Raw genomic sequence first — 24631 nt, forward strand, 5'->3', positions numbered from 1 at the left:
TCCTAGAGTGTCAGCAAAGACTTATAGAAATCTCTGGAACATGCTAACATCTCTGACTATACATCAAACACATTAAGAATGGAGTTCATCAGAGGACACCACACAACGCCACTGCTGTCCAAAACAACATTACTGTGTGTCTGAAGTTTGCAAAAGAGCACCTGAATGTTCCACCGTACTACTGCCTAAATATTCTCTGAATAGATGTCAAAGTCAAAGTTGAGTTGTTTGGAAGGAACACACAACCCTGTGGGTGGAGTAAAAAAAAAACACAGCATTCCAACATCAAAACCTCAACGTAACTGTAAGTATGGTGGAGGGGGAATCATGGTTTGGGGCATTGATGGAAAAATTTTGTCTAGAAATTTTGCAGGACAAAGTAAGGCCATCTGTCCACCAACAGATGGGTGATGCAACAGGACAATGACCCAAAGTGTTTAAGTAAATCAACAACAGAATGGCTTCAGCAGAAGTAAATATGCCTTCTGGAGTGGCCAAGTCAGAGTCCTGACCTCAGCCACATTGAGATGATGTGGCATGACCTTAAGAGAGTGATTCACACTACACAGCTCAAGAATTTAGCTGAAGTGAAACAGTTTTGTAAAGAGTAATGGTCCAAAATTCCTCCTGACTGTTGTTCAGATTTGATCTGTAACTACAGGAAACGTTTGGTTGAGGTTATTGCAGCCAAAGGAGGGTCAACCAGTTATTAAATCCAAGGGTTCACATATTTTTTCCACCCTGCACTGTGTTTGCCAGCAGCCATACCAATGTAAACCCTGCCACTGCTGAATGACTGAAGCTAAGCAGGTTTGGCCTTAGCCAGTATCTGGATCGGAGACCTCCTGGGAAAACTAAGTTGCTGCTGGAAGAGGTGTTGATGGGCCATTAGGGGGCAGTCTTCCCTCTGGTCCTAATAATAAGATCCCAGTACAGTGATACTGCACTGGGGATACTGTGCTGTACGAGATGACGTCCTTCGTATGAGATGTTAAACCGAGGTCCTGACTCATTGTGGTCATTAAAGATCCCATTGCACTTGTCGTAAATAGTAGGGGGTTCCCTGGTGTCATGGCAAAATTCCCAACGTGGCTTTCACCATCTGGCCATTTAATCATCCCCCATATTAATTGGCTCAATGTTTCCCTCCCTCTCCGTTTCAAGCTGATGTGTGGTGAGCATTCTGGCGCTAAATGACGGCCGTGCATCACCCTGCTACACATTAGTGGTGGTTGAGGTGAGTCCCTATGGAAGATTTTATCAGACTTTAATATTTGTAACCCACAGAAAACAATCCACAAATGTGTACTATGATGCGCAAATATTTCACTATCTACAAATATGTAGTTTTACATTTGTGAAGTGTAAAATCATATCTACAAAAATACAGTGACAGTTTTTGCACATTTGCAGATTGCTTTCTGTCAATTTGTGGGTCATGTTACATTTGTAACTTCCTTTTTACACATTTGTGGAATTTTGTCCAATGTGTACTATGGAAATCTGTAAAAAAAAATATACACAAATATCTCACTACCCAAAACATGTATTTTTACATTTGTGTTATGTAATATCATATCCACAAAAATACTGTGCAATTTGCAAATATGTACAATTTACTCTGTACACACATATTTAAATTTCAAATACAAAGTGTTATTTACGCATTTGTAGATCTACTTTTTACACACAAAACAGTTTTTGCACAGTTGCGGATCATTTCCTGTTTCCACGTTACATTTGACTTCCTTTTTACTCATTTGTGGAATTTTGTCCACTCTGTACCACAGAGATCTGTAAATGTGAGAGCAGTTTATTAGCTACACCAGCAGGTGGCGGTAGCGACATTGCCTCTCATGAGTTGTGAGAATATCCATTGCAGTACCCAGGGTCATCTGTAGGAGACAACAACTTCTGCTTCTGCTGGATCACTGGACTTTACTCTGTCTAAATTTACAGTTTCAGTTTTCTGTTCTTAGATGACGTGTTGTCTGTTCAGAGATGGTATTCTGCATGCCTTGGTTGTAACAAGTCATTATTTGAGTTACTGATGCCTTTCCATCATCTAGAACCAGTTTGCCCATTCTCCTCTGACCTCTGACATCAACGAGGCTTGTTGGTCCAAACAGCTGCTGCTCACTGGATATTTTCTCTTTTTCGGACCATTCTCTGTAAACCCTAGAAATGGTTGTGCTGAAAATCCCAGTAGATCAGTAGTTTCTGAAATACTCACCAGCCCATCTGGCACCAACAACCATGCCACGTTCAAAGTTACTTAATTCCCCCTTTCTTCCCCATTCTGATGCTCGGCTTGAACTTCAGCAAGTTGTCTTGTCCACGTCTACATGCCTAAATGCATTGAGGTACGTGGTAGTGTACCTAAAGTGGCCTTTCAGTGTATTTTGCCCAGCAGAACAAAACAACAACAAAGCAAGCAGACCTGTTGTTTTATCGTTATCTACTCTCTTCTATAACCCTCGGCCTGCTGCCACCTAAACAACAGCTCATTTTAACTGTCTCTATTAAGCTCTGCACTCCACATTCATCAGCTAAAGTACAAAGTCAATGTAACATTTTTCAGACTCTGCAGCCTTCTCAAGATGACAGGCAGATTTCTGCCCAAAGACTTTTTGAAGCTGTTCACAGAGCCCAGCAGCAGCAGAACGCTAATCGGAGCTAGTCTGCCATGTCTCAGAGATTAGATTAAAATATCAGAGCCCTGATCCTGTTTCTTTAGCTGCTCTCCTGCAGACAAACATTTCAACACACAGACTTACACCCAAATCTCATGTCGGTGCATGTGATAAGTCTGACTGTCACATTTAAGCTGAATCCTTCCAATTTAGTACTGCTGAATGTTAGCAGTTTGCTTATATTTAGTGCAGTATTTAAGCTTTACAGAGTTTTAAAATGCCATAAGGTGCAGTGTTCTTTAGTGTGCAAATGCTACCAAAACAGCATTAATCATGTGACACTTCAACTACACATTCAGTGGTAGTGGAAACTTGTGGTTGGTCAGATGTAATAGGCCCTACTGAATATGATAACTTAGAATTTTAGTGTGTACAACCTTTTGGTCGTTCCTCAGAAAAATGGAGTAAAAGGAAAAAGAGGCATTGCTGAAGTATATATAGGGTTGTGGTTAGACAGAATTTATCCACTATCGTAAATAATCTGAATCTTTTTGAGTTACTTACCCACTCTAATTAGATCAACAATCTGTACTTAAAACCTGAAAATGACAACGAGCAGAAGAAATGTTTGAAGATGTTTCTTACACAGTGAGATGTTCTGCCCTGCTCGGCCAGGAGCAGAAAAAAGAAGGGTGGCCCACACAAAAAAAGTTCACAGTTCATTTATTAAATATAATCATCGGCAAACTGTGGTGTGTGAAGTCAGCAGTCAGTGGTGCAGCGTGCGTATATTAAGCTGCGAAACTGTAAGAGCAAACCTAAAACAACTTGTAACTTTAATGAAGGGTAAACTAGACACAATCAAACCAAACAAAACTAAGGCTGGTGAACCTTCTAGGATGGAGAGAGAGAGCAAGAGAGAGAGAGAGAGAGCAACTTTGTCTAGGAATATGGGAATATGCACTACTGAAGCACTGTTCTGTGTCCTGTGTCACTGTACAGGTAGTACTGTGTAGGGGTTAATTAAAAACTAAACCTTTCTGTACCAGCTACTAACAGGCCAGAATTTAAACGTAATGCCACTCAACAAGAAAAGGACGCAGGCCTTGCCTGAATCACAATGAACTCCACTAACTTTCTACCAGTGGTTCCAAGTGTTGTTGCTCACTCGACTGTCGACGAAAGGCCTCCTCCTGTTTTAAAAGTTGTGCACTGAGATCGGTAGGTTTTAGTTTATTTAAGTTAACAAATACACGCATACAGAAACTAAACCAAAATACGTGCTGGGGATTATCATGCATTGTCTCAACAAAAATGGTTGCACTCAGAGCAGCATGCCACTCTCCTCTTCTTCCTCTATGCTTACTTCTCTGGTGTCTGCAGTCTGACAGGCTCATATTAGGTGAGACCTGCCTTCTTGAGATAGGCAGCCAGTCAAAAATGAAAAATGACATCCCGCCACTGTGACAACTGATAGGGGAAGATATGAGATGGGTGCTGCCAGAAGGTTACTGTTGTTACCTCATCTTGACTTTTTAAGCTAGAACTGTACTCTGAAGTGATTTAAATATAAACAATGACAATTAAGCATACTTTATATATTTTATTTTTCACTTAGCAGAATTGTTAGTGCCTACAATGAATGTGCTATTAGATTCTACAATATTCTGAATTTTGGGTTGTAAAGTATTTCAGACTTGTAATGCAGCATGTGACTTACAAAGTACTTTGAAGAGGAAATTTGTGTTCGCCTCGCATGCACTATCATGATTTTGAGTCTTTCACTGTCTATAGATGAGATACATGCAAACGAAAAGCAAGCGCCCATGTTGCCTTCAGGAGCAGGGTTCATATTGTTGTTGTCATTGAGTGTACATATCCATTATCTGATTCTCAGAGGGGACATGCTGTCTGTGATGTGGAAGAGAGAAATAATAAACCAACAGGGAAGCCTCCCACCATCAGCTGCAGTCCTAGCAATGTAAGAACAGGGAGGCACATTATTCACCAATGTGTGCAACAGCATTTCTCATTAATGTATTGCAAGCAATGTAGAACAGCAAAATGCTGGCCCTGTCATATGGACAAAAAAGAAATGGTAACGTGAGGGAGCCTGAAAGTTGAAGGGCTTTTATCTTCATTGGGCTGAGGATGAAAACACTCGTGCGTTTGCTAAAAATGAACGAACAACTCTTTGGCGCTGATTCATGTAAATGCACCCTCCCACGCTGAGTTTGAAAAAAACTCTCACCCTCCCCCACCTACTCATGGCTTCTGTATGAGCTAAGATTATTTCCTCCCCCTTCAAATGCCTCTGAATGGTTTGGTCCGCTGCCTAACTATATCAGACCCTCAGCGACTTTATTTCTACAAAGCGACTAACAACAAATCTAGTGAGTTATTCAGACCATCAGGGGGGAAAGTGAGAAATATACTGGCTAATTTTACCCCTTGGATGCAGCTCGGAGTAATCTCCGTCAGCATCTCTCCCCCTCTGCTCACACCATGAGTGAGGAGTGAGAATGAGTTACTATGGTTACGGGGACGCTGTGTGTCGCTCTGAAACAACACAGGAGGAGAAAAGAGTGGGGTGGTAGATAAGCAGCAGGCCTTGTATGTGATGAGATTGTTTGGTTCGCAGTTAATTGACTCCCTGTGACCTAAAGATTTTGGTTAGATGTCCTGACTGTCTAGCCTTGTAAGGGAATCCTTTTTGAATTCGGTCTTAATCTTTAATCAAGGCAGGATTGGTATCATCCACTAGTTGCACCCGTTGGCTTAGACCCAACACACCTCCATCTCTCCATCCTCCTCCTCACTGATAACATGTTGTGCTCTGTGTAGGAGGATCTGGTTCATTCACATCCATGCGTGGATGACGCAATACACGTTCCGGCCAATGGTTACACTTTATTCTACTTATCCGCAGGTGGAGCTATTTACTACTGAGCATTTCTCACATCCTCCAACATAGACCCTCTCTACTGTTCTAACAATAGATTAATTTCTAAAAATCTACTGGCATGATACTGCAGTAGACAGAGTAACCAGTTAAAGACAATAACTTATCTTTTGCAACTCCTTTTGCACAGAATAAAATATGTAGTTTTAGTGTCCATATGTTTCTGCTGGTAACAGTGTAAGTGTACTGGGAGTGTACAGCTTTGTGAGGTACACTGATGCTGTTCCCACGTTTCACCCATGTGACTTTTTTTTACAATCCCGCAATGACTGCTGCAGTGTGCTGTCATGAGACAGATTGTGTGTCCATCAATTTCACTTCTGACGCTTTCTCTTCTCTTTACTATTCAAACTCAGGTGCTGTCTGTGCAGAGTCTGGAGCTCACGCTGAAATGAAATTTCAGCTTGCAACAACACAGTTGGTAAAAACGTTGAATGATCAGGAAATTCAATATTGAATTCAATCTTTCACAACGGTTAGGGAAATTGCGGTTATCACGACAACACTGAGACCCACATTTCCAAGTCTATCTACTGTAACCGTACGGGCCTGCCTGTGTTCAGATAAGTGTCGCTGTGAAATGATTCGGAAGTCAGTCGCTCCCCGTCCACCTATGGGTCAGCGCTTGAAGGCCGGAGCCTGGCAGACCCCGGGGTCGGCATGGCCGCGTCTGTCAGGAGCTGTGATGAGTGTTCACATCAAGGCCTTCAATGATTACTGCTGTCCTGGCTCTGCTCAACATATGACAGAGCCACCTGCATGACCGCCATGCTTGGCTTGACAGGAGAGATGTCATTTTGCCATCTCCCTGACCTCCAACACCATTCATCCTCCACAGAGCGCCCTGGACTTTGGCCAGATGATTTACTAAACATTCTTCCTCAGTGTGCTGCTCTGCTCTCTGTGATGAAATGCTTCTATTTGTGTTCCCCTGGTCCTGTGAGCACAATCTAAAGGACTTTGCTGAAAATTTGCAATGCACTATATGGTAGGCTGGATATTAGAAAGGAGCTAACCTCATTGCACATTCAATAAAAAAGCACATTTTCGGTATTTAACTGTATTTTCATTTCTTGTCTATGCATTATTATCAATTTTACAACTTTTAAGCACAAACAAATAAAGGCCAGCTGGTACACTGAACTATTCCTCATTATTACGACCCTTAACACCTCTATCATATCATAAGAACACATCTTTGTGTGGCAGAAAACCTTGTGCTCTGTTGAAAGTGAAAAGAAGTGAGATGCAACCCAGTGCAAACATGACAATATTTGACGATGCAGTGGTGTGTGTTTGGACATGTGAGTGTGGGTGTGCGCAGCCATGTGTGAGTGTATGTGCACTGTACAGATGTAGATGTGTGCATACATGTGTGGGTGTGAGCCAGCAAGGAAAGAGGGATAATCTCAGTTTATATTGGAAAGCATTCATGCTGTTTATCTGCATGTTTGTTCGTATATATGAAAAACAATATTGTGTAATGACACTGTGCATGACATGATGCAAATGTGCACGGTGGTATACTGATTTTGTTTGGAATCCTTTCTATTTTAAGCTGTTGGCTGTCTGAGTTGTTTAGAATTTGTTTGATTAGAGAGATCATCACATTTACAGTGTACAAATAAAATTTCAGGTGTCTCCGTGGTAATAATAAAGGGTAACACGGGGGAGACTGCATCAGTTGGTCACACTAGAGGCTCCATTTTATTTGACCATTGAGATATGTAAATTTATTAGCATCCCATAAAAATACTACTTATCACCACAGTCCCCCCGGCGGCCCTCAGTTACAGCTCATATCTTGTGTCTGAGTGCCTTCTGTCTAATGCTCTGGACCTGAGTTACTGTGGTATATTCTCAGATCTACAACATTATGATTACACCATTATGTACACCTGAGTTCTCAATCCACCAGGAGAAATGGACCTAGGTCACAGCGAGACCTAGATAGTACATAATAGAAACAGACGATGTGTTCCATTGACAAGACACTTTATATTTTGTGTAATGTCAATGCCCCGATGCTTTTTAAATCCCATAGAAACATGGTTATTGTATAATAGCTGATTGCGTTAGTTCAGACAGAGCACTGAAGTCACACTTCAGTGACGCTTTACTATCAGCTGTTTGGCTACCAGGTGACTAATAGCTTCCGAATACTTTGCACAGGTGTAGAACGCAACCATTGTAGAACATGCTGACATCACTAAAAGTGAGTTTGATTGTGCAAGAAACTGAAGTAGTCAAATAATCTGACAGGTTGGAAACAAACATCCAATTTTAGAGAAAAATATTTGGAAGAGAAAACGAAGCAGAGAAATATAAATATTATATAAACTGTCCATAGTAACGACCTTTCAGGTGTCCTTTGTTTCATGTTAAACTCTGAATAAAGTGTTCAGGCTTAACGTTTGGGCTGTTCAGACTCACAGCACACACCCCCTATAAGTCTGCCTCAGGAAATTGTAAGATAAGATGAAAGTGCAATGATTCCTGTGGGCTTCAAGTAAAGATTTCAAACGAAGTGTTAAACTGATCCCATTTAACAGAGAATTTGGGGGAATTATTTCAACATTTTGATCATTTCTGGTAGGATTTAGTTGGGCATGTGGCTCCATCTCAGATTTTTGAACACCTTTTGTACCTGAGGGCCTTCTGTGGTCTGTCAGAGGGCCCCGGTTGAATTGATACTAAAGCTTGAAAGATGAGAAAGTTTATGAAGATTATCATAAATCGTCTGTCTTTATTTTTATTTTTCTCACACAGGTTCCTTTGTATGAGTCTACCATGGACCACATCATCTGCTGCCTGCTCATCCTGGGAGCCACAGTGATGATCGGCCATGCCTGCCCAAAGTACTGTGTATGCCAGAATCTGTCAGAGTCCCTGGGGACATTGTGTCCCTCCAAAGGTCTTCTTTTCGTGCCTCCAGACATAGACCGAGGCACTGTGGAGCTCCGTCTGGGAGGCAACTACATCCTCCGCATTACACAGCAGGACTTTGCCAATATGACCGACCTGGTGGACCTGACCCTCTCCAGGAACACCATCAGCTACATTCAGCCCTTCTCCTTTGGTGATTTGGAAACACTGCGCTCGCTTCATCTGGACAACAACCGCTTGACGGAGCTAGGCCCTGATGACTTGCGAGGCTTGGTCAACCTGCAGCACCTCATCGTGAACAACAACCAGCTGGGAAGCATCAATGACAAGGCCTTTGAGGACCTGGCACCTGCCTTGGAGGATCTAGATCTCTCGTACAACAACCTGATGTCTCTACCCTGGAATTCAGTCCGCCAGATGATAAACCTGCACCAGCTAAGTCTGGACCATAATCTGTTGGACTTTATTCCAGAGGGCACCTTCACTGACCTGGAAAGGCTGGCAAGATTGGACCTGACCTCGAATCGCTTGCAGAAGCTACCCCCAGACCCTATCTTTGCCCGTGCCCAGGACTCAATGATCCTGACCACACCCTATGCTCCACAGCTGTCCCTAAGTCTAGGCGGGAACCCATTGCACTGCAACTGTGAGTTACTGTGGCTGCGGAGGCTTGAGAGAGACGACGACCTGGAGACTTGTGCCTCCCCTCCTGCCCTAAAGGGTCGTTACTTTTGGAATGTTAGGGAGGAGGAGTTCGTGTGTCAGCCACCTCTCATTACCCAGCACACCCACAGAATGCTGGTCTTGGAGGGCCAGACGGCTAGCCTACGGTGCGAAGCAACTGGAGACCCTTCTCCTACCATCCACTGGATTTCCCCTGATGATCGTCTGCTTGGCAACTCCTCCCGAACCGCAGTGTACAACAACGGAACCCTGAGCATCACCATCACGACCTCCAAGGACTACGGCACCTTCACCTGCATTGCCGCTAATGTAGCTGGGGAGTCCACCGCCTCCGTGGAGGTGTCCATTGTCCAGCTCCCCCACCTCAGCAACGGCACCGGGCAGCCAGTCCTGCCAAAGTCACGCCTTTCAGATATCACAGGGACCACCAGGATCAGCAAGGGGGCTCCCAAGAGCCAACCTGAGAGGACTGTTACTGTCTCCGAGGTGACAGCTGTTTCAGTGCTGGTCAAGTGGACAGTAAGCAAGTCAGCTCCCACGGTGAAAATGTACCAGCTCCAATACAACTGCTCTGATGATGAAGTTCTGATCTACAGGTAAGCATTTTTTAGCATAGTTTAGTAAACTTGAAGTTTAGGCACAGTTTCTGTGGCAATTCTTATATATATATATACAGTAGGTGAAATATAGATGACTGGGTTCATTTAAATCTGCACTCAATATTTTTAGATTACCAATGGGTCTAACTGCTGAAATGTACTGTGTCTCCTTGTGTAGTAATGAACCCACAAACAACAAGGCAGAACTGGAAAATTGGCAGAAAAAGTGCAAAACACACTACAAAGCTGTCACCAAGACACCCACTGTACACAACAACAGATTCAGTAAATGGCCGGAGAACATAGTGGAACATGTAGTCTAAAAAATCAGATATTTTTCTCAGAAGCTGATGGAGAACAAATCAGATGGGCCACGAGAGTGATTACTGGGCGAGTCATAAGGTGGCCAGATACAAGATTCTAAGTGAAACCCAATATTGTGTCTACTGGATGTGGAGAATAGTTTGGTAAGATGTCCGGCATAATAACTCCAGAAGATAATGTGTTTTCAGCTTGTTCAGCTGCCCCCCAACCGGCCAAATAATTCAGTTTATTCATCGGATATGCCGATAATGTGTTGTTTCACCTAAACGTACGAGACATTTGGACCAGCAGAAATGCTAATGTTTTGAACACTGTGTAAAACAGCTTTCTGTCTAATTTGAAATCACACCAGTGCCGTTTTATGTCAGTGCCAATATTTTTTCAATAATTGTGCAACACTAATTTTATCTTTTATCTTTATTACCTAAAGATGAGGATTGAATGGCACACAGGGGAAAAGCAATGGCATCTGAATGGTTAATCTACAGAATGCTGTGTTTTGAAGAAGCATCTAATCTGAACAACAGATACATTGAAACATTCAAACAAGCACTTAATCATTGAATGATGTCTGTTTACAGAATCACATAACAAGACTTCCCAGTGAAATCAGTGTATTGCAGAGTTTTCTGTAATATTTCACACTGATATGGGCACCAAGGAGTTCATCCATCATCCAATATCTGTATTGTCCGTCAAAATGTCTAAAAGCAGCAAAAATAAGTATTTTCCCTTCTTCATAACCTTTTCATCATCTGATGTCTCCCTCACAAAGCACGGTGCTGTGCTGGGCTCAATTATGCTCAGCAGTCCAGAACCAGGGGAATGTCTAAGCTCAGGAGGCAGCTGCATTTGATGGGGATGAACTGTATTAGATGAGACTTGTGCTCGACCGCCACAGCCTCTAAAACGAATGTGAAAACAGCCAGGAAAAAAAATCCAATTCCTTAATGCCATTTAAATTAGTTACTTAACTCAAAACTGTGAAGAGCAAGATGTTTAGAGCTGTAGCCTCAGGGCTGTGGCCACCTTTTCATGTACTTGTGTTCTTGCATAAAACATTTTCAAGAATCAATATTAAGAATATATAATAGATGCTATTTTGTTCTGCAAATATTAATTAGTCCGTTCCTCATTATAATCTGTTCAAACATGCAAATCGAGGTTTGCAGAGTGTGCTACTTTTTATACAAAAATTGGATGTCTAAAATCCAAACTGAATTGAAAAATGAGTGTACCGTCACATTTTGGACTATGGGAGAAGGAAACTCAGGTGGCAACAGTGAAATAAATTAAAATGGTCCGCTGGCACTTCCAATCAATTCTTTATGCTCCATTGCAAATTACATCTGCTTGTAATACGTTCCCAGAAGATCCTCCAGCCTCTCTTCATTTATGTGTGGCTTCAATCTGAACACTATCTAGGGTCTCCCCTCATTTTAACAGGTGACAAGTTTCATATAATGCTACTAGAACAGAGCAGACAATTATACAGTGGAATTAGTTCATAGTGAAGAATTAGAGCTGCCTGAGACTGTCCTCAACTGAAAAATGACAGCATTGATCATTTGTTCAAATGGCTACAACGACCTACTGCACGATTATAATTACCTGACAAGGACATCTAGTTGGAATGATATTATAACGATTCCGCGCTTCACTGTTAACGTCCAGCGCTGGAAATAGTGTGTTCTTTATGGAAAGAGGTGGACAGTAAGAGTGTGGAGGTCAGGGTGATGGATGGGTGTGTAGTGTGTCTGACTTTCTCAATGCAAACAAATGCAAGTTGTGTTTTAATATTTAATACTATCATTACCTTAACCCATAGTTTATTCCCTAAACCGTCACCATACCGAAGTTGCCATGCACAGATAGTGAGAACTAGACTAGAATAGTACAAATGAGAAGATTATGGTACTGCAATTTGTTGTGTGAAGTACGAAAAAGAGAAAGAAGTTCAAAACTTGCACACTTTCTCACCTCCCACAGAGGGTGTTATTGTCACATTGTCTCTTTCAGAAGTTGCTAAAATTGCCAGATTCTGTGTTAGCATACAGATACCTTAAACCTGACCAAACCTTAACCACTGAAATCAGAGATCTGTAAACACCCATATAAATCATTTTTGTAGCTGTCATTTGTGATGGTTTGGGTTGGATGTTGCATTATGAAAATACAATGAACCGGTGGGGGGGTGGGGCATTTTCTCCATTGACAACATTAGGTGTCAGCTAAAGCACCTAAAATATCTGGTTCTTTGATTAAAGGTTCCACACAGGAAAGTACCCACAGACCAGGGAGGCATCGGGATAACTGCAGTCATTTATTTGGTGAAGTAACTTACAGTCAGGTACAGACAGAAAGACCGGTAGGCAGGCAGGGACACTGGCAGGTGGGCAGATAAAGGTCCAGGTAACAGAAAATCGACTGCAAAAACCAAAAAGGCAACTAGAATGAACTGGCCAGAAACAGAAAAGTGAATCATATATATGGTGAGTATGTACCCTTATGAGGGAGAGAAGAAACAGGTGAGCAGGGAAGGTCACTGCAGGGCTGATAGTAGGAAGTAGGAACCGACGTGTCAACGGATGAGGCAGTCAGGCGATGTGGAAAGGGGAGAAAGTCAGAAAAAACTTAAAATTAAAACAGAACTTTCGGGCTGCCATGAGAGTATGGTTTTCTGCCTTAACAGGGACATTCTCTGTGCTGTGCATTGTTCTGAAAGCAGCCAGAAATGTTTCACCAATAGATTCATGGAAGCCGAGCTGAATACAGGAAAGGTGAGTGGAGACAAGTCTGTAAAAGTTTAGATATGAATGGAAGTTTGGAAATAGGCCTGTAGCTGGTGGGATTCAAGGGATCCTGGCAACTTAATCATTTCAGCTATCCTGCTGTTGTGCACAGCAGGTAAGAGTTGTCAGCTGTTTCCTCTCCAAACACTGGAGTTGGAGGACAATGTTATCACTGCTCCAGTTTCCACAATTTGCACATTGTTACCTGAACTAAAGGTTTGCACATGATCCTTTATGTAGGATGGGTGGATGTGAATGTTCCAGAGAACCTATTTAAAATAGAAAAGGCTGTTGTCAGGCTGAAAAGAAGTCTTTTTTAAATTCCTGAAAAGTGTACTTTCTGAGATGTTCCAAATTTGAAGAAATGAGGTTGGAAGAGTAGCCACGCACTCAAGTAAAAGTCATATTATTTTACAGTAACAAGTACTCAAGTAGAAGTTAAAGTTAGAATAACAACTTCAGTAACAGCCTAGAAGTATCTACTGGGTAAAGTGTATATACAGTGGGTACGGAAAGTATTCAGACCCCTTTAAATTTTTCACTCTTTGTTTCATTGCAGCCATTTTCCAAAAATCAAAAAAGTTCATTTTATTTCTCAGTAATGTACACTCAGCACCCCATCTTGACAGAAAAAAACAGAATTGTAGAAATTTTTGCAAATTTATTAAAAAAGAAAAACTGAAATATCACATGGTCATAAGTATTCAGACCCTTTGCTCAGTTTTTCACATCTGGATTTGGGTATCCTCTGCCATTCCTCCTTGCAGATCCTCTCCAGTTCTGTCAGGTTGGATGGTAAACGTTGGTGGACAGCCATTTTCAGGTCTCTCCAGAGATGCTCAATTGGGTTTAAGTCAGGGCTCTGGCTGGGCCATTCAAGAACAGCCACGGAGTTGTTGTGAAGCCACTCCTTCGTTATTTTAGCGGTGTGCTTAGGGTCATTGTCTTGTTGGAAGGTAAACCTTCGGCCCAGTCTGAGGTCCAGAGCACTCTGGAAAAGGTTTTCGTCCAGGATATCCCTGTACTTGGCCGCATTCATCTTTCCCTCGATTGCAACCAGTCGTCCTGTCCCTGCAGCTGAAAATCACCCCCACAGCATGATGCTGCCACCACCATGCTTCACTGTTGAGACTGTATTGGACAGGTGATGAGCAGTGCCTGGTTTTCTCCACACATACCGCTTAGAATTAAGGCCAAAAAGTTCTATCTTGGTCTCATCAGACCAGAGGATCTTATTTATCACCATCTTGGAGTCCTTCAGGTGTTTTTTAGCAAACTCCATGCGGGCTTTCATGTGTCTTGCACTGAGGAGAGGCTTCCGTCGGGCCACTCTGCCATAAAGCCCCGACTGGTGGATTGCTGCAGTGATGGTTGACTTACTACAACTTTCTCCCATCTCCCGACTGCATCTCTGGAGCTCAGCCACAGTGACCTTTGGGTTCTTCTTTACCTCTCTCACCAAGGCTCTTCTTCCCCGATAGCTCAGTTTGGCCGGGCGGCCAGCTCTAGGAAGGGTTCTGGTCGTCCCAAACGTCCTCCATTTGAGGATTATGGAGGCCACTGTGCTCTTAGGAACCTTAACTGCAGCAGAAATTTTTTTGTAACCTTGGCCAGATCTGTGCCTTGCCACAATTCTGTCTCTGAGCTCTTCAGGCAGTTCCTTTGACCTCATGATTCTCATTTGCTCTGACATGCACTGTGAGCTGTAAGGTCTTATATAGACAGGTGTGTGGCTTTCCTAATCAAGTCCAATCAGTATAATCAAACACAGCTGGACTCAAATGAAGGTGTAGAACCATCTCAAGGATGATCAGAAGAAATAGACAGCACCTGAGTTAAATATGAGTGTCACGGCAAAGGGTCTGAATACTTCTGACCATGTGATATTTCAGTTTTTCTTTTTTAATAAATTTGCAAAAATTTCCACATTTCTGTTTTTTTCTGTCAAGATGGGGTGCTGAGTGTACATTACTGAGAAATAAAATGAACTTTTTTGATTTTTGGAAAATGGCTGCAATGAAACAAAGAGTGAAAAATTTAAAGGGGTCTGAATACTTTCCGTACCCACTGTATATTAAGTCAGCACAATACTTAGCTTTGTTTCCTTACTACTAACCTTGGAAATCCAAGAAGTCGTCCAAATTAAGCTACAAAATATACTGATTTTAACTGCCTCCTGGAAGTGTTTTCTGATCTCTAAGGTTAAGGTTTGATTAGGCTTAAACACAAAAAATGACTGGGTCTGGGAAGCAAACAGTGCGCCATGTAAAGTTTGATGTTTTGTTGACCCTTCCGTCCACACTGACCTTCTCCTTTTACCATCTCTCTACCAACATTACAAGACTTCCTCTTTTTCTCTGGCTGTGTTACTGTGTTACTTGAACATAAACACTTGCTAAAATGACTGCTGCTGTCGTTCTTTCTTGGAACTTGCAAGTTCATCCTTGACCTTGGAAACAGCAGTTAACAAAACAACTCAATGTCCTCTTACTCGCTTTTCCTGGAGATACTAAAACATTTTACTTTGGGAACACTGACTATACTGTGTGTAAAATAAAGGTTGAGACTAAAAGTTAATTCTAGACCCTTCTTGGAAAGTCTAGACAACTGAGCCAACTCCTTCTGCTAATGAAGACTATGTTGTTTGGTTGAAAGCTAAAGAACAAGATATTCAGTTGTTTTGCCATTATGGAGGATCATTTATTAAATTACTTGTCAAACAACCCTTGCCATTATTACCCACGACAAACATACAATATACACTGAGCATATATATACCATTTGCAAAAACATAGAAAATATATTAAAATGTCATCATTGGCATATACACTCACCTAAAGGATTATTAGGAACACCTGTTCAATTTCTCATTAATGCAATTATCTAATCAACCAATCACATGGCAGTTGCTTCAATGCATTTAGGGGTGTGGTCCTGGTCAAGACAATCTCCTGAACTCCAAACTGAATGTCAGAATGGGAAGGAAAGGTGATTTAAGCAATTTTGAGCGTGGCATGGTTGTTGGTGCCAGACGGGCCGGTCTGGGTATTTCACAATCTGCTCAGTTACTGGGATTTTCACGCACAACCATTTCTAGGGTTTACAAAGAATGGTGTGAAAAGGGAAAAACATCCAGTATGCGGCAGTCCTGTGGGCGAAAATGCCTTGTTGATGCTAGAGGTCAGAGGAGAATGGGCCGACTGATTCAAGCTGATAGAAGAGCAACTTTGACTGAAATAACCGCTCGTTACAACCGAGGTATGCAGCAAAGCATTTGTGAAGCCACAACACGCACGACCTTGAGGCGGATGGGCTACAACAGCAGAAGACCCCACCGGGTACCACTCATCTCCACTACAAATAGGAAAAAGAGGCTACAGTTTGCAAGAGCTCACCAAAATTGGACAGTTGAAGACTGGAAAAATGTTGCCTGGTCTGATGAGTCTCGATTTCTGTTGAGACATTCAGATGGTAGAGTCAGAATTTGGCGTAAACAGAATGAGAACATGGATCCATCATGCCTTGTTACCACTGTGCAGGCTGGTGGTGGTGGTGTAATGGTGTGGGGGATGTTTTCTTGGCACACTTTAGGCCCCTTAGTGCCAATTGGGCATCATTTAAATGCCACGGCCTACCTGAGCATTGTTTCTGACCATGTCCATCCCTTTATGGCCACCATGTACCCATCCTCTGATGGCTACTTCCAGCAGGATAATGCACCATGTCACAAAGCTCCAATCATTTCAAATTGGTTTCTTGAACATGACAATGAGTTCACTGTACTAAAATGGCCCCCACAGTCACCAGATCTCAACCCAACAGAGCATCTTTGGGATGTGGTGGAACGGGAGCTTCGTGCCCTGGATGTGCATCCCACAAATCTCCATCAACTGCAAGATGCTATCCTATCAATATGGGCCAACATTTCTAAAGAATGCTTTCAGCACCTTGTTGAATCAATGCCACGTAGAATTAAGGCAGTTCTGAAGGCGAAAGGGGGTCAAACACAGTATTAGTATGGTGTTCCTAATAATCCTTTAGGTGAGTGTACAGTGAATATGTTATATTGTATATATTATATATATGTTATATAGTATATATCTCCAGTGTATGGTTATATATGAGAATGTGCAAAGAAAAGTAAGGTTAATTCAAAAAGCAAAAGGAAGGAGGTGCCTTTCTCAAGCCCCTTTCAGACACTCACCTCACTGCATTACAGAAAGTTTGAGACACATTTTATGTGTTAGATGTCAAGGAAACATGTAAATTTTTTAGGCTGCAAATGAGAAGGTGTCATTTTGGTTTGCCAGCGTCGGGTCAGAGGAGCATAAGTGGATCAAGAATGAACTCTTCACACCATCAAAGAGTTCAACGACATCATCAAATCTTCACATTCTCAGTCAGCACCTTCACATAGTTTGTGCTGTCCTGTAAAAGAAAGGACTGCGCAGTAAACACATCTGCCTTTACAAAGGGGATTTGAGGTTCTACCAGTAGTTGGAGGCAACTGAATACGTTTACTTTAAGTACTGTACTTAAATACAAATTTGAGATACCTCCATATTTTGAGATATTTCCATGTTTTGCTGCTTCTACCATACATTTTAATGTGCTATATTGTACTTTTTAGTCCAGTACATTTATCTGAAAGCTATAGTTTCTAGTCACATTGACGATTAAGATTCTCTACACAAAACATATTGTTAGTTTATCATCTTATAGATTAAACTACCTAAATGTATACAAAGTAGTTTTAAGTAGCTCAATCATTAAAATGCTGCTCCATATGAATGCATTAGTAATAATAATTTATTACTATAATAATATAATCTGCAAAACTAGTATTTTTACTTAAGTGCATTCTGTTTATTATACTTATGCAAAATATTGAATTCAGGACTTTTCCCTCCATGTTAGATACTCTGTACTCATATCTATGCCACGATTCTCTTTCATGAGAGCTTACTGATGGCTCTCTTCAGTGTTGGCTGCAGAACACTGCATGGGCATAGGTTTCTCTGGACTTGGGCTTTATTCCTACTTACATGAACTATGCTGAGTTTCAAACAAACACTGGAACACAAGCCACAGGCCTAAGGTGGCACCATTTTCAGCACACCTCTGTCTTCCTAATGCATTCATCCATTACAGTTAGATGGAGGGGATGTTTTATTACACCCAGGAGATATTCAAGGGTACAGACAAAGACACAGACACATGTCACAGCCCATTTAATCCTCTACAATACAGCTGCAGAGTCTGAGAGTGAGGAGCACTCAGTGAGAGGCCATTAGGGATTTTTGTTATGTAAGCATAATCAAATTTCCCAGCAGCACCCCAATGTTTAGGCTGAATCGATGGGGCAGGAGACCATTTGGCATGACCTTGTCTGTATTTGTCCAGAGGAAAAAGCCATGAGAAATCTATACAGATACTGAATGAGGTTTCAGTGATTCTTTGCAGCCAAAAAACAAATCGAGAGCCATGAAATAGTTTAATGTTTGTGGACAGGAAAGATGCAGCCCGGAGTAATGATTTATTTGTTTTGTCAGCTCTTTCTTTGAACTGAGAAAATACGCAGAATATTAAAACTGAAACTGACAAATCTCTAGCAAAGCTTAAAGAAGCCTAAGCCAAGAGCCTATCTCCTCCTCCGTACCCTCTCCCACACTTCTTTTCTCTCATTTCCCCGCTTTCACTCTGATTAATGCAATGGCCTCACGCCATCATCGGGAGTTGAGCAGGCCATTCGACAAATTGCCGCCTGAAGGGGCGGGAAAAAACTTTTATCTCCCCCGATAAGCATGGGCATAGGTTTCTCTGGACTTGGGCTTTATTCCTATGAATTAAAATGAATTAACCAGTCTATGCAGACAACCTGAAATCAATTAGACCCAGACAGAGGAGTGAACAGCGCACAGCAAAGGCATAACTAGGCTAAAGAATTTCGCTCCCAATCCCAATTATAATGGTGTAATGAACTGTAGCATAAGTTGTGGGAGAAGTAGAACTTTTTATTGGAAAACAGCTTCTTTTGTTTGAGCTGTGGTGACTAATTGGGATAAGGCAAACACTGAGGTTTTGATGCTTTTGGTTCTGGACACGTCTATGATCTTTGTTGCATGTCAGATAAAGGTCCCTTTTGAGAAGAATGTCAGATACATTGGCCGGTCACAATGTGTAAACAAATGTGGGGTCTCATACTTGTGTCAGAGGATGTCATGTGACACATTTCTGCATGCTGCATGTTAACTCAAAAGGTATTCCAAACCTCATGACGAAATATGCTTGTTCTCGTTGCCTTAAAATTACCCATATTAGTGTTTTCTAATGCTGCGTTCAAGACTGCTTGGTACTCGAATTTCCCAGTTGCACCTTGAGGTCAGAAGTCAACCTCAAGATCCAAGCTCCAGGTGCATGATGGTTCATGACGACATGACGAAAAAACATGGCTGACTGTGACCAAACTGACAAGTTGCACACAATTGGTCGGCTGTGGCTCAGGAGGTAGCGCGGGTTGCCCGCTAATTGGAAGATTGTGGGTTCAATGCCCAGCTCCTCCAGGTGGTATGTCAAAGTGTCCTTGGGCAGGACATTGAGCTCCATCTGTGTGTGAATGGGTAAATGTGATGAAGTGTAAAAAGGTGCTATACAGAGCATCTCATCTCAATGCATCATAACTGACTGACTACCTGCTGGAGGGTTAGCTGGTCGACATGCATAAAGTCAGTGACTTGGGTTTAGTTACTAACATTTCTGATGGGTATGGTAAGGGTAGGGGGCTTCAACACCTTTAACACGAACGTAGTTAACAATCTAGCTGTCGCTAGGTACTGAAGGGTACCTTTAGCGTCAAATAACTACGTTTTGTCACTCTTTCTGAAAGCATTGGTATTGGACGCCCTGACATGAGAACGGTCTGAGCATTTACAAGGCGCTATACAGAGCATTTGCCCTTGGTGTACCTGTAATAAAATTGGCAACGTATTTCTGTATCAATTTACTTGCAGAACAGGTTTAATTAATCATAGCAAATCTGCTTTATGTTGCCTTTCAGTTTGTGGTTTATCATTTACAATGTGTGCCATAGTTGTGTGATGTCATTCAGCTGCTTCTCATGAAGTTGGGGTTCATAATTTTTTTCCAGGTTCAAAAGTTGGTTTCGGAGTTACAATTTGCCTCGCATGCAGCATAATCTGATAACCCAATCTGCAGGATGACATCGTTTGTCTGTGTCTTCCACATCAGTTTCTCATCACCGTTACTTTGGCTAGGATTACGCAACTACTACTCAGCAGTCATTGCTATATTATTACATGGGTACTTATATAAATGTAAATGCTCCGTACTTGTATAGCGCCTTTCTAGTCTTTTCGACCACTCAAAGCGCTTTTACATTACATCTGCATTCACCATTCACTCACATTCATTCATTCATATACTGAGCCTCAAACAGAAACTAACATTCACACACATTCATACAAACAGCCGCCAGGGGCAATTCGGCGTTCAGTATCTTGCCCATCATAATCATCTTAATACTCTGAGATAACATACATGTTTCTTTCAGCTTTATTGTGCATTTCTACCTGGGGTCTATCTAAAGGATAAACAATCAGGTTCATGACTGATGTGAATCCCTGCAGGTGGATCTGTGGGTCTGGAAATGAATGAGTAATACCATATCAACAGCAGGCAAGAGTGTAACTGCAGCAGTACACACCTCAACATTATGATGGTAGTTGTTAAAGCAGGAAAGAACATTTCTTCCTCAGCGCACACACACACTCATACCTGTGCCTACAGCATTACAGCTCTCCAGAGCTTAATACCCCAACGCCTGACACACTCCCTTGTGTTGTTGTTCCTACCACAAGGACTCCTGACAGTTCCCACAGGTCCAAATTTATCTTGGATTGGCCCCCATAAAAAATGTGCTCACTCTTCAGCCTTTCTTGCCTTTCCTGGGTTTTTTTACTTATTTATTTATCATTGCTCCAGAGCTCCAATTTGAAATGGACCCTCTGTTCACTGCAGCAAGACAGATGGCTCTGAGAGATAAAGCCAATTACTGTTGGCTGTCTGTTAAAGCTGCAACCGCAGTGGAGGGAAACTCAAGGGAATGGAAATGGAATTCCTTGCTCTTGGTGCTTTAATGAAATATTGAATGGTGAATAGAGCTTGCATTACCTACTCCTGCGGTTTCTTAAATCTCCATGTGCTGAAATTACATGTGTATCCTCAGATGCTGATGGCTCAATCATTTATAGTATTTACTATATCACTCTTCAAGGTTTTCACAGCTGTCTCTGTGAGTGAGATACTACTACTACAACCTCTTTATCTTAATGCAGTAATTAACCTGCAGCTCTTAATTGTTTTTCTTTGTCTTTGTTAAGGATGATCCCGGCCTCCAGCAAAGCTTTCTTGGTGACAAATCTGGTGTCGGGGACCCGCTATGACCTGTGTGTGCTGGCCGCCTGGGATGACACGGCCACCACGCTCACGGCCACCAACGTTGTGGGCTGCACCCATTTCTTCACGCTGGATGACTACCCTCAGTGCCAGTCTCTGCCCAGCCAGCTTCTGGGAGGCACCATGATCCTCGTGGTGGGGGGCATCATTGTGGCCACTCTGCTCGTGTTTATTGTCATCCTCATGCTACGCTACAAAGCTGCAGATACTGAACCCCCGGTTGGGAAGCTGACCAGTGTCAGTGATACACACTGTCAGACCAACGGGGGTCGACTCGGGCAAAATGGACTTCTTATGCTCCAGTCTCAGCCTCAGCCTGAGCCAAACGTCAAAGCCAAAGTGACTCTGCAGGATGAGGTGGTGGAGTTCAAGTGTGGCTCCCTCCAGAGTAGTCTTACCTCTTCTTCTTCTTCTTCAGGCTCCATGGCCGGGGACTCTTACAGCCCCAACAGCACACTTGCCAACATTTGGAGTTCAGCTCCATCCAAGCCCCGGTCCAACCTGGACCACCTCCTCGGGGCTTTCACCTCGCTGGATCTGCGGGGGACCCAGGGCCGCGACCCGGGAGCTTCCAGTAGCACTGGGATGGTGACAGCAAAACTCCACACAGACAGGGAGCCACTGCTAGGCCGGACGCTGGACTCCAGCCTCAGCCGGCTCCTCATGCTACCTCTGGACTCCAAGCCGAAAAGGAGCCAGTCCTTTGACATGGGAGATGTAACAGGCACCGGGGCCGCTCAGCTGTGCAACAAACCACGCAGGATTAGTAGTATCTGGACTAAGAGGAGCATGTCTGTAAATGGCATGCTGCTGCAGTGTGAGGAGGAGGGGGATACAGGAGGGAGCAAGGGGACAATAGACAGTGCAGACTGGGTAATGGAGAGTACTGTCTAGGAAAGATGGAGGGCTGTCACGCTGTTAAACCCTGCCCAAATGGACAGCCAACAGCCATGCCAAGACAGACCTGCTGGTCTAAGAGCCTTTGTCCTGCATGAAGCACACTCATTCCCATCCCTTCCACTCCACTGCTCTGACTCAAGTGAGGCAGGACAAGTGGTTTTCAAAGTTATAGCCAAATACAGACTTTAGGAATAATACCTGTGGATTGTATTGTCTCACACTTTGTACAGAGATGGATTGAAATGGCTGATCAGCCACCAAGATCAGAATGGAAATGACAGCAGTTACAGAAATATGTGACCATGCCCATGGACTGTGATTATCCTGTATAAATTCGTACAAATAAGTATGTAATGAATTTAAAGTTTTATATTTTTTATTTTGCTGGTCAAACACAAATGACTCATTACTGGTCTCTGTCTTGCCACAAGAGCAAGACCTGGCCAGTGGTTACACTATAAAACCTTCTACTGTAAATTCATCCTCAGTTACCTACTGATGCAGTTTAACCTTCTCTGACTGAATGGTGCAGTATTTATAGGTAGATGTGATACTTTGACTCATTAGATTAGATTTATTGACAGAGTTGTATGTAAATATATGTACTTTCTATACAGAGTATATATTTGAGGGGTCACTCAATAATTCTGTATGCTAAGCAAATCAAATTTTATGTGACTGCATAGATTATAAAACCCATCATCTCTTAAACTATGGTTGTACTGTATGTAAAGACTAAAATGCCAAATTATTGAGGAGGAAACTGGTGCAGTTCCAAGGCAAGTAGGCCTGGTTAGTTAGTTAGTGTACATTGTACATTTGTTAGGTCCAGTTTTTTCAGAGTTATTGTCATTTCAAAGTCATTTTTGAAAGATGCACTTTCTGTTTTGTTTCAAAACAGGATAACAACCCAAATCCAAACACTTTCTCCCAGCTCTCTGAATTGCCACATTCAAGGCAATATTGGATACTATGGCAAAATCAGGATGATTCTGGTTTATTACAATTTGAGTCTTATTTCTTTATATCTGTACTAATAACACTGTATTCACCAAAGTCATTGTTCTTGATCTGGCCACATCACCATAAGAAAGCCAAACAGGCGTCCTGGAATTTCATCATTTTAGGGGCTCGGCCACTCGACCTTTGGTGTTGTAGTAGTTTGGGGGCACCACGTCCAAATGCCAGTGCCGGAAGGCTGTCAAAATAAAAAAGACAATCATTTTCACAGAAATTATGGATCTTATTTTAAGGATTAAGGATGATTTTAGTTTTCTAATGTGTTAATGCCAGTCAGTAATCACAACCATTCATCATGGACGCTCACTTGGGTTCTCTGACAGGTCAGTCTATATAATGACATCACACTAAAAGTGTGTGACATTCATGTTATTGTATTAATTTGAATGGCCAGGATAACTTATACGATAGTTATTAACACCAATAAATGTTGAGAACGTTTCACACCTCGGCACACAGCGAATTTAAACACCAAATGTCAAATACATGTATGTCAAAGTAGCCACAGCAGCTACGCAGTCAACAACAGGAACTAATGCATGAGGACTGCAGGAGAAGAGGAGGGAGAGACAGCGCCTGGACGACAGAGAGACCTGACCGGATCCAGACATTACTTACATTATCGACACATCTCTCTCGCTCTTGTTTGGGCAGCTTAAACTTAAACTATCTTCATAAATAGTCTGGTTTTCCAGCGGTTCATACCAGGCTCTAAGTTGACAGCCCACTGGTTATATGCGCAGTGTTTCACTTGAAGTTGCCCAGTAAGAATTCAGAATCTCAACAAACGACACTAGCATTTAAAAACAGGCAGAGGAGAGAGCCAATGTGATATCATGGAATGGCAAATAAATAGCATGCCACCACAAGGACATTTCAGCGTGCCATGTCAACGCATTTTAAAGTTTTCGTTTGTCATTTCACGTTGTTCAGTCCCTATAGACTTAAGCAACACAAAGGAGGTTGACCCTAGCTGTGCAGCTGTAGGGTTAAAGCCTAGTTCACACTACATAATTTTTAGCCCGATTTGTCACTCAGTGACCGTAAGGCTGTGATCAGGGGTAAATCAGCAGTCAATCGGCGGTCACCAGTCGTTATGTGTGAACTACTCAACGACGCATTAAAACGGCTCCCCAACACATTTCTGACACATCGCCGATCTAGCATGCCAAATATGGAGGAGTCGGCCGACTCAAATCCACATCCAGCCAATGAGAGCAGGCAGCTACTTTTTTACTGCAAGACACTTTTTCCTCCCTCCAGCTCTCTGTAGCTCAGACCATCCCTGCTACCTGCGCATGCTAATGCATTCTTTCACCCACATTCTTTGTCTTTATAATTGCTATCTTATAATGA

At 42.4% G+C, this 24631-nt stretch overlaps 1 protein-coding gene across 1 annotated transcript in view; it reads left to right on the forward strand.

The window, feature by feature from the left end:
• lrfn2b (leucine rich repeat and fibronectin type III domain containing 2b) overlaps positions 1-24323 on the forward strand; it is a 158002-nt gene extending 133679 nt beyond the window's left edge. Inside the window, exons 5-6 of the mRNA XM_038727542.1 lie at positions 8365-9761; positions 21280-24323. Coding sequence (XP_038583470.1) covers positions 8386-9761; positions 21280-22249 — 2346 coding nt within the window. The 5' untranslated portion in view covers positions 8365-8385 and the 3' untranslated portion in view covers positions 22250-24323. The remainder of the gene's footprint in view (positions 1-8364; positions 9762-21279) is intronic.
• The last annotated feature ends 308 nt before the right edge of the window (positions 24324-24631 follow it).

The sequence above is a fragment of the Micropterus salmoides genome, unplaced genomic scaffold, assembly GCF_014851395.1.
Source record: "Micropterus salmoides isolate LMB-PRFRI ecotype aquatic unplaced genomic scaffold, ASM1485139v1 Ms_hic_scaffold_18, whole genome shotgun sequence".
Lineage (NCBI taxonomy): Eukaryota > Metazoa > Chordata > Actinopteri > Centrarchiformes > Centrarchidae > Micropterus > Micropterus salmoides.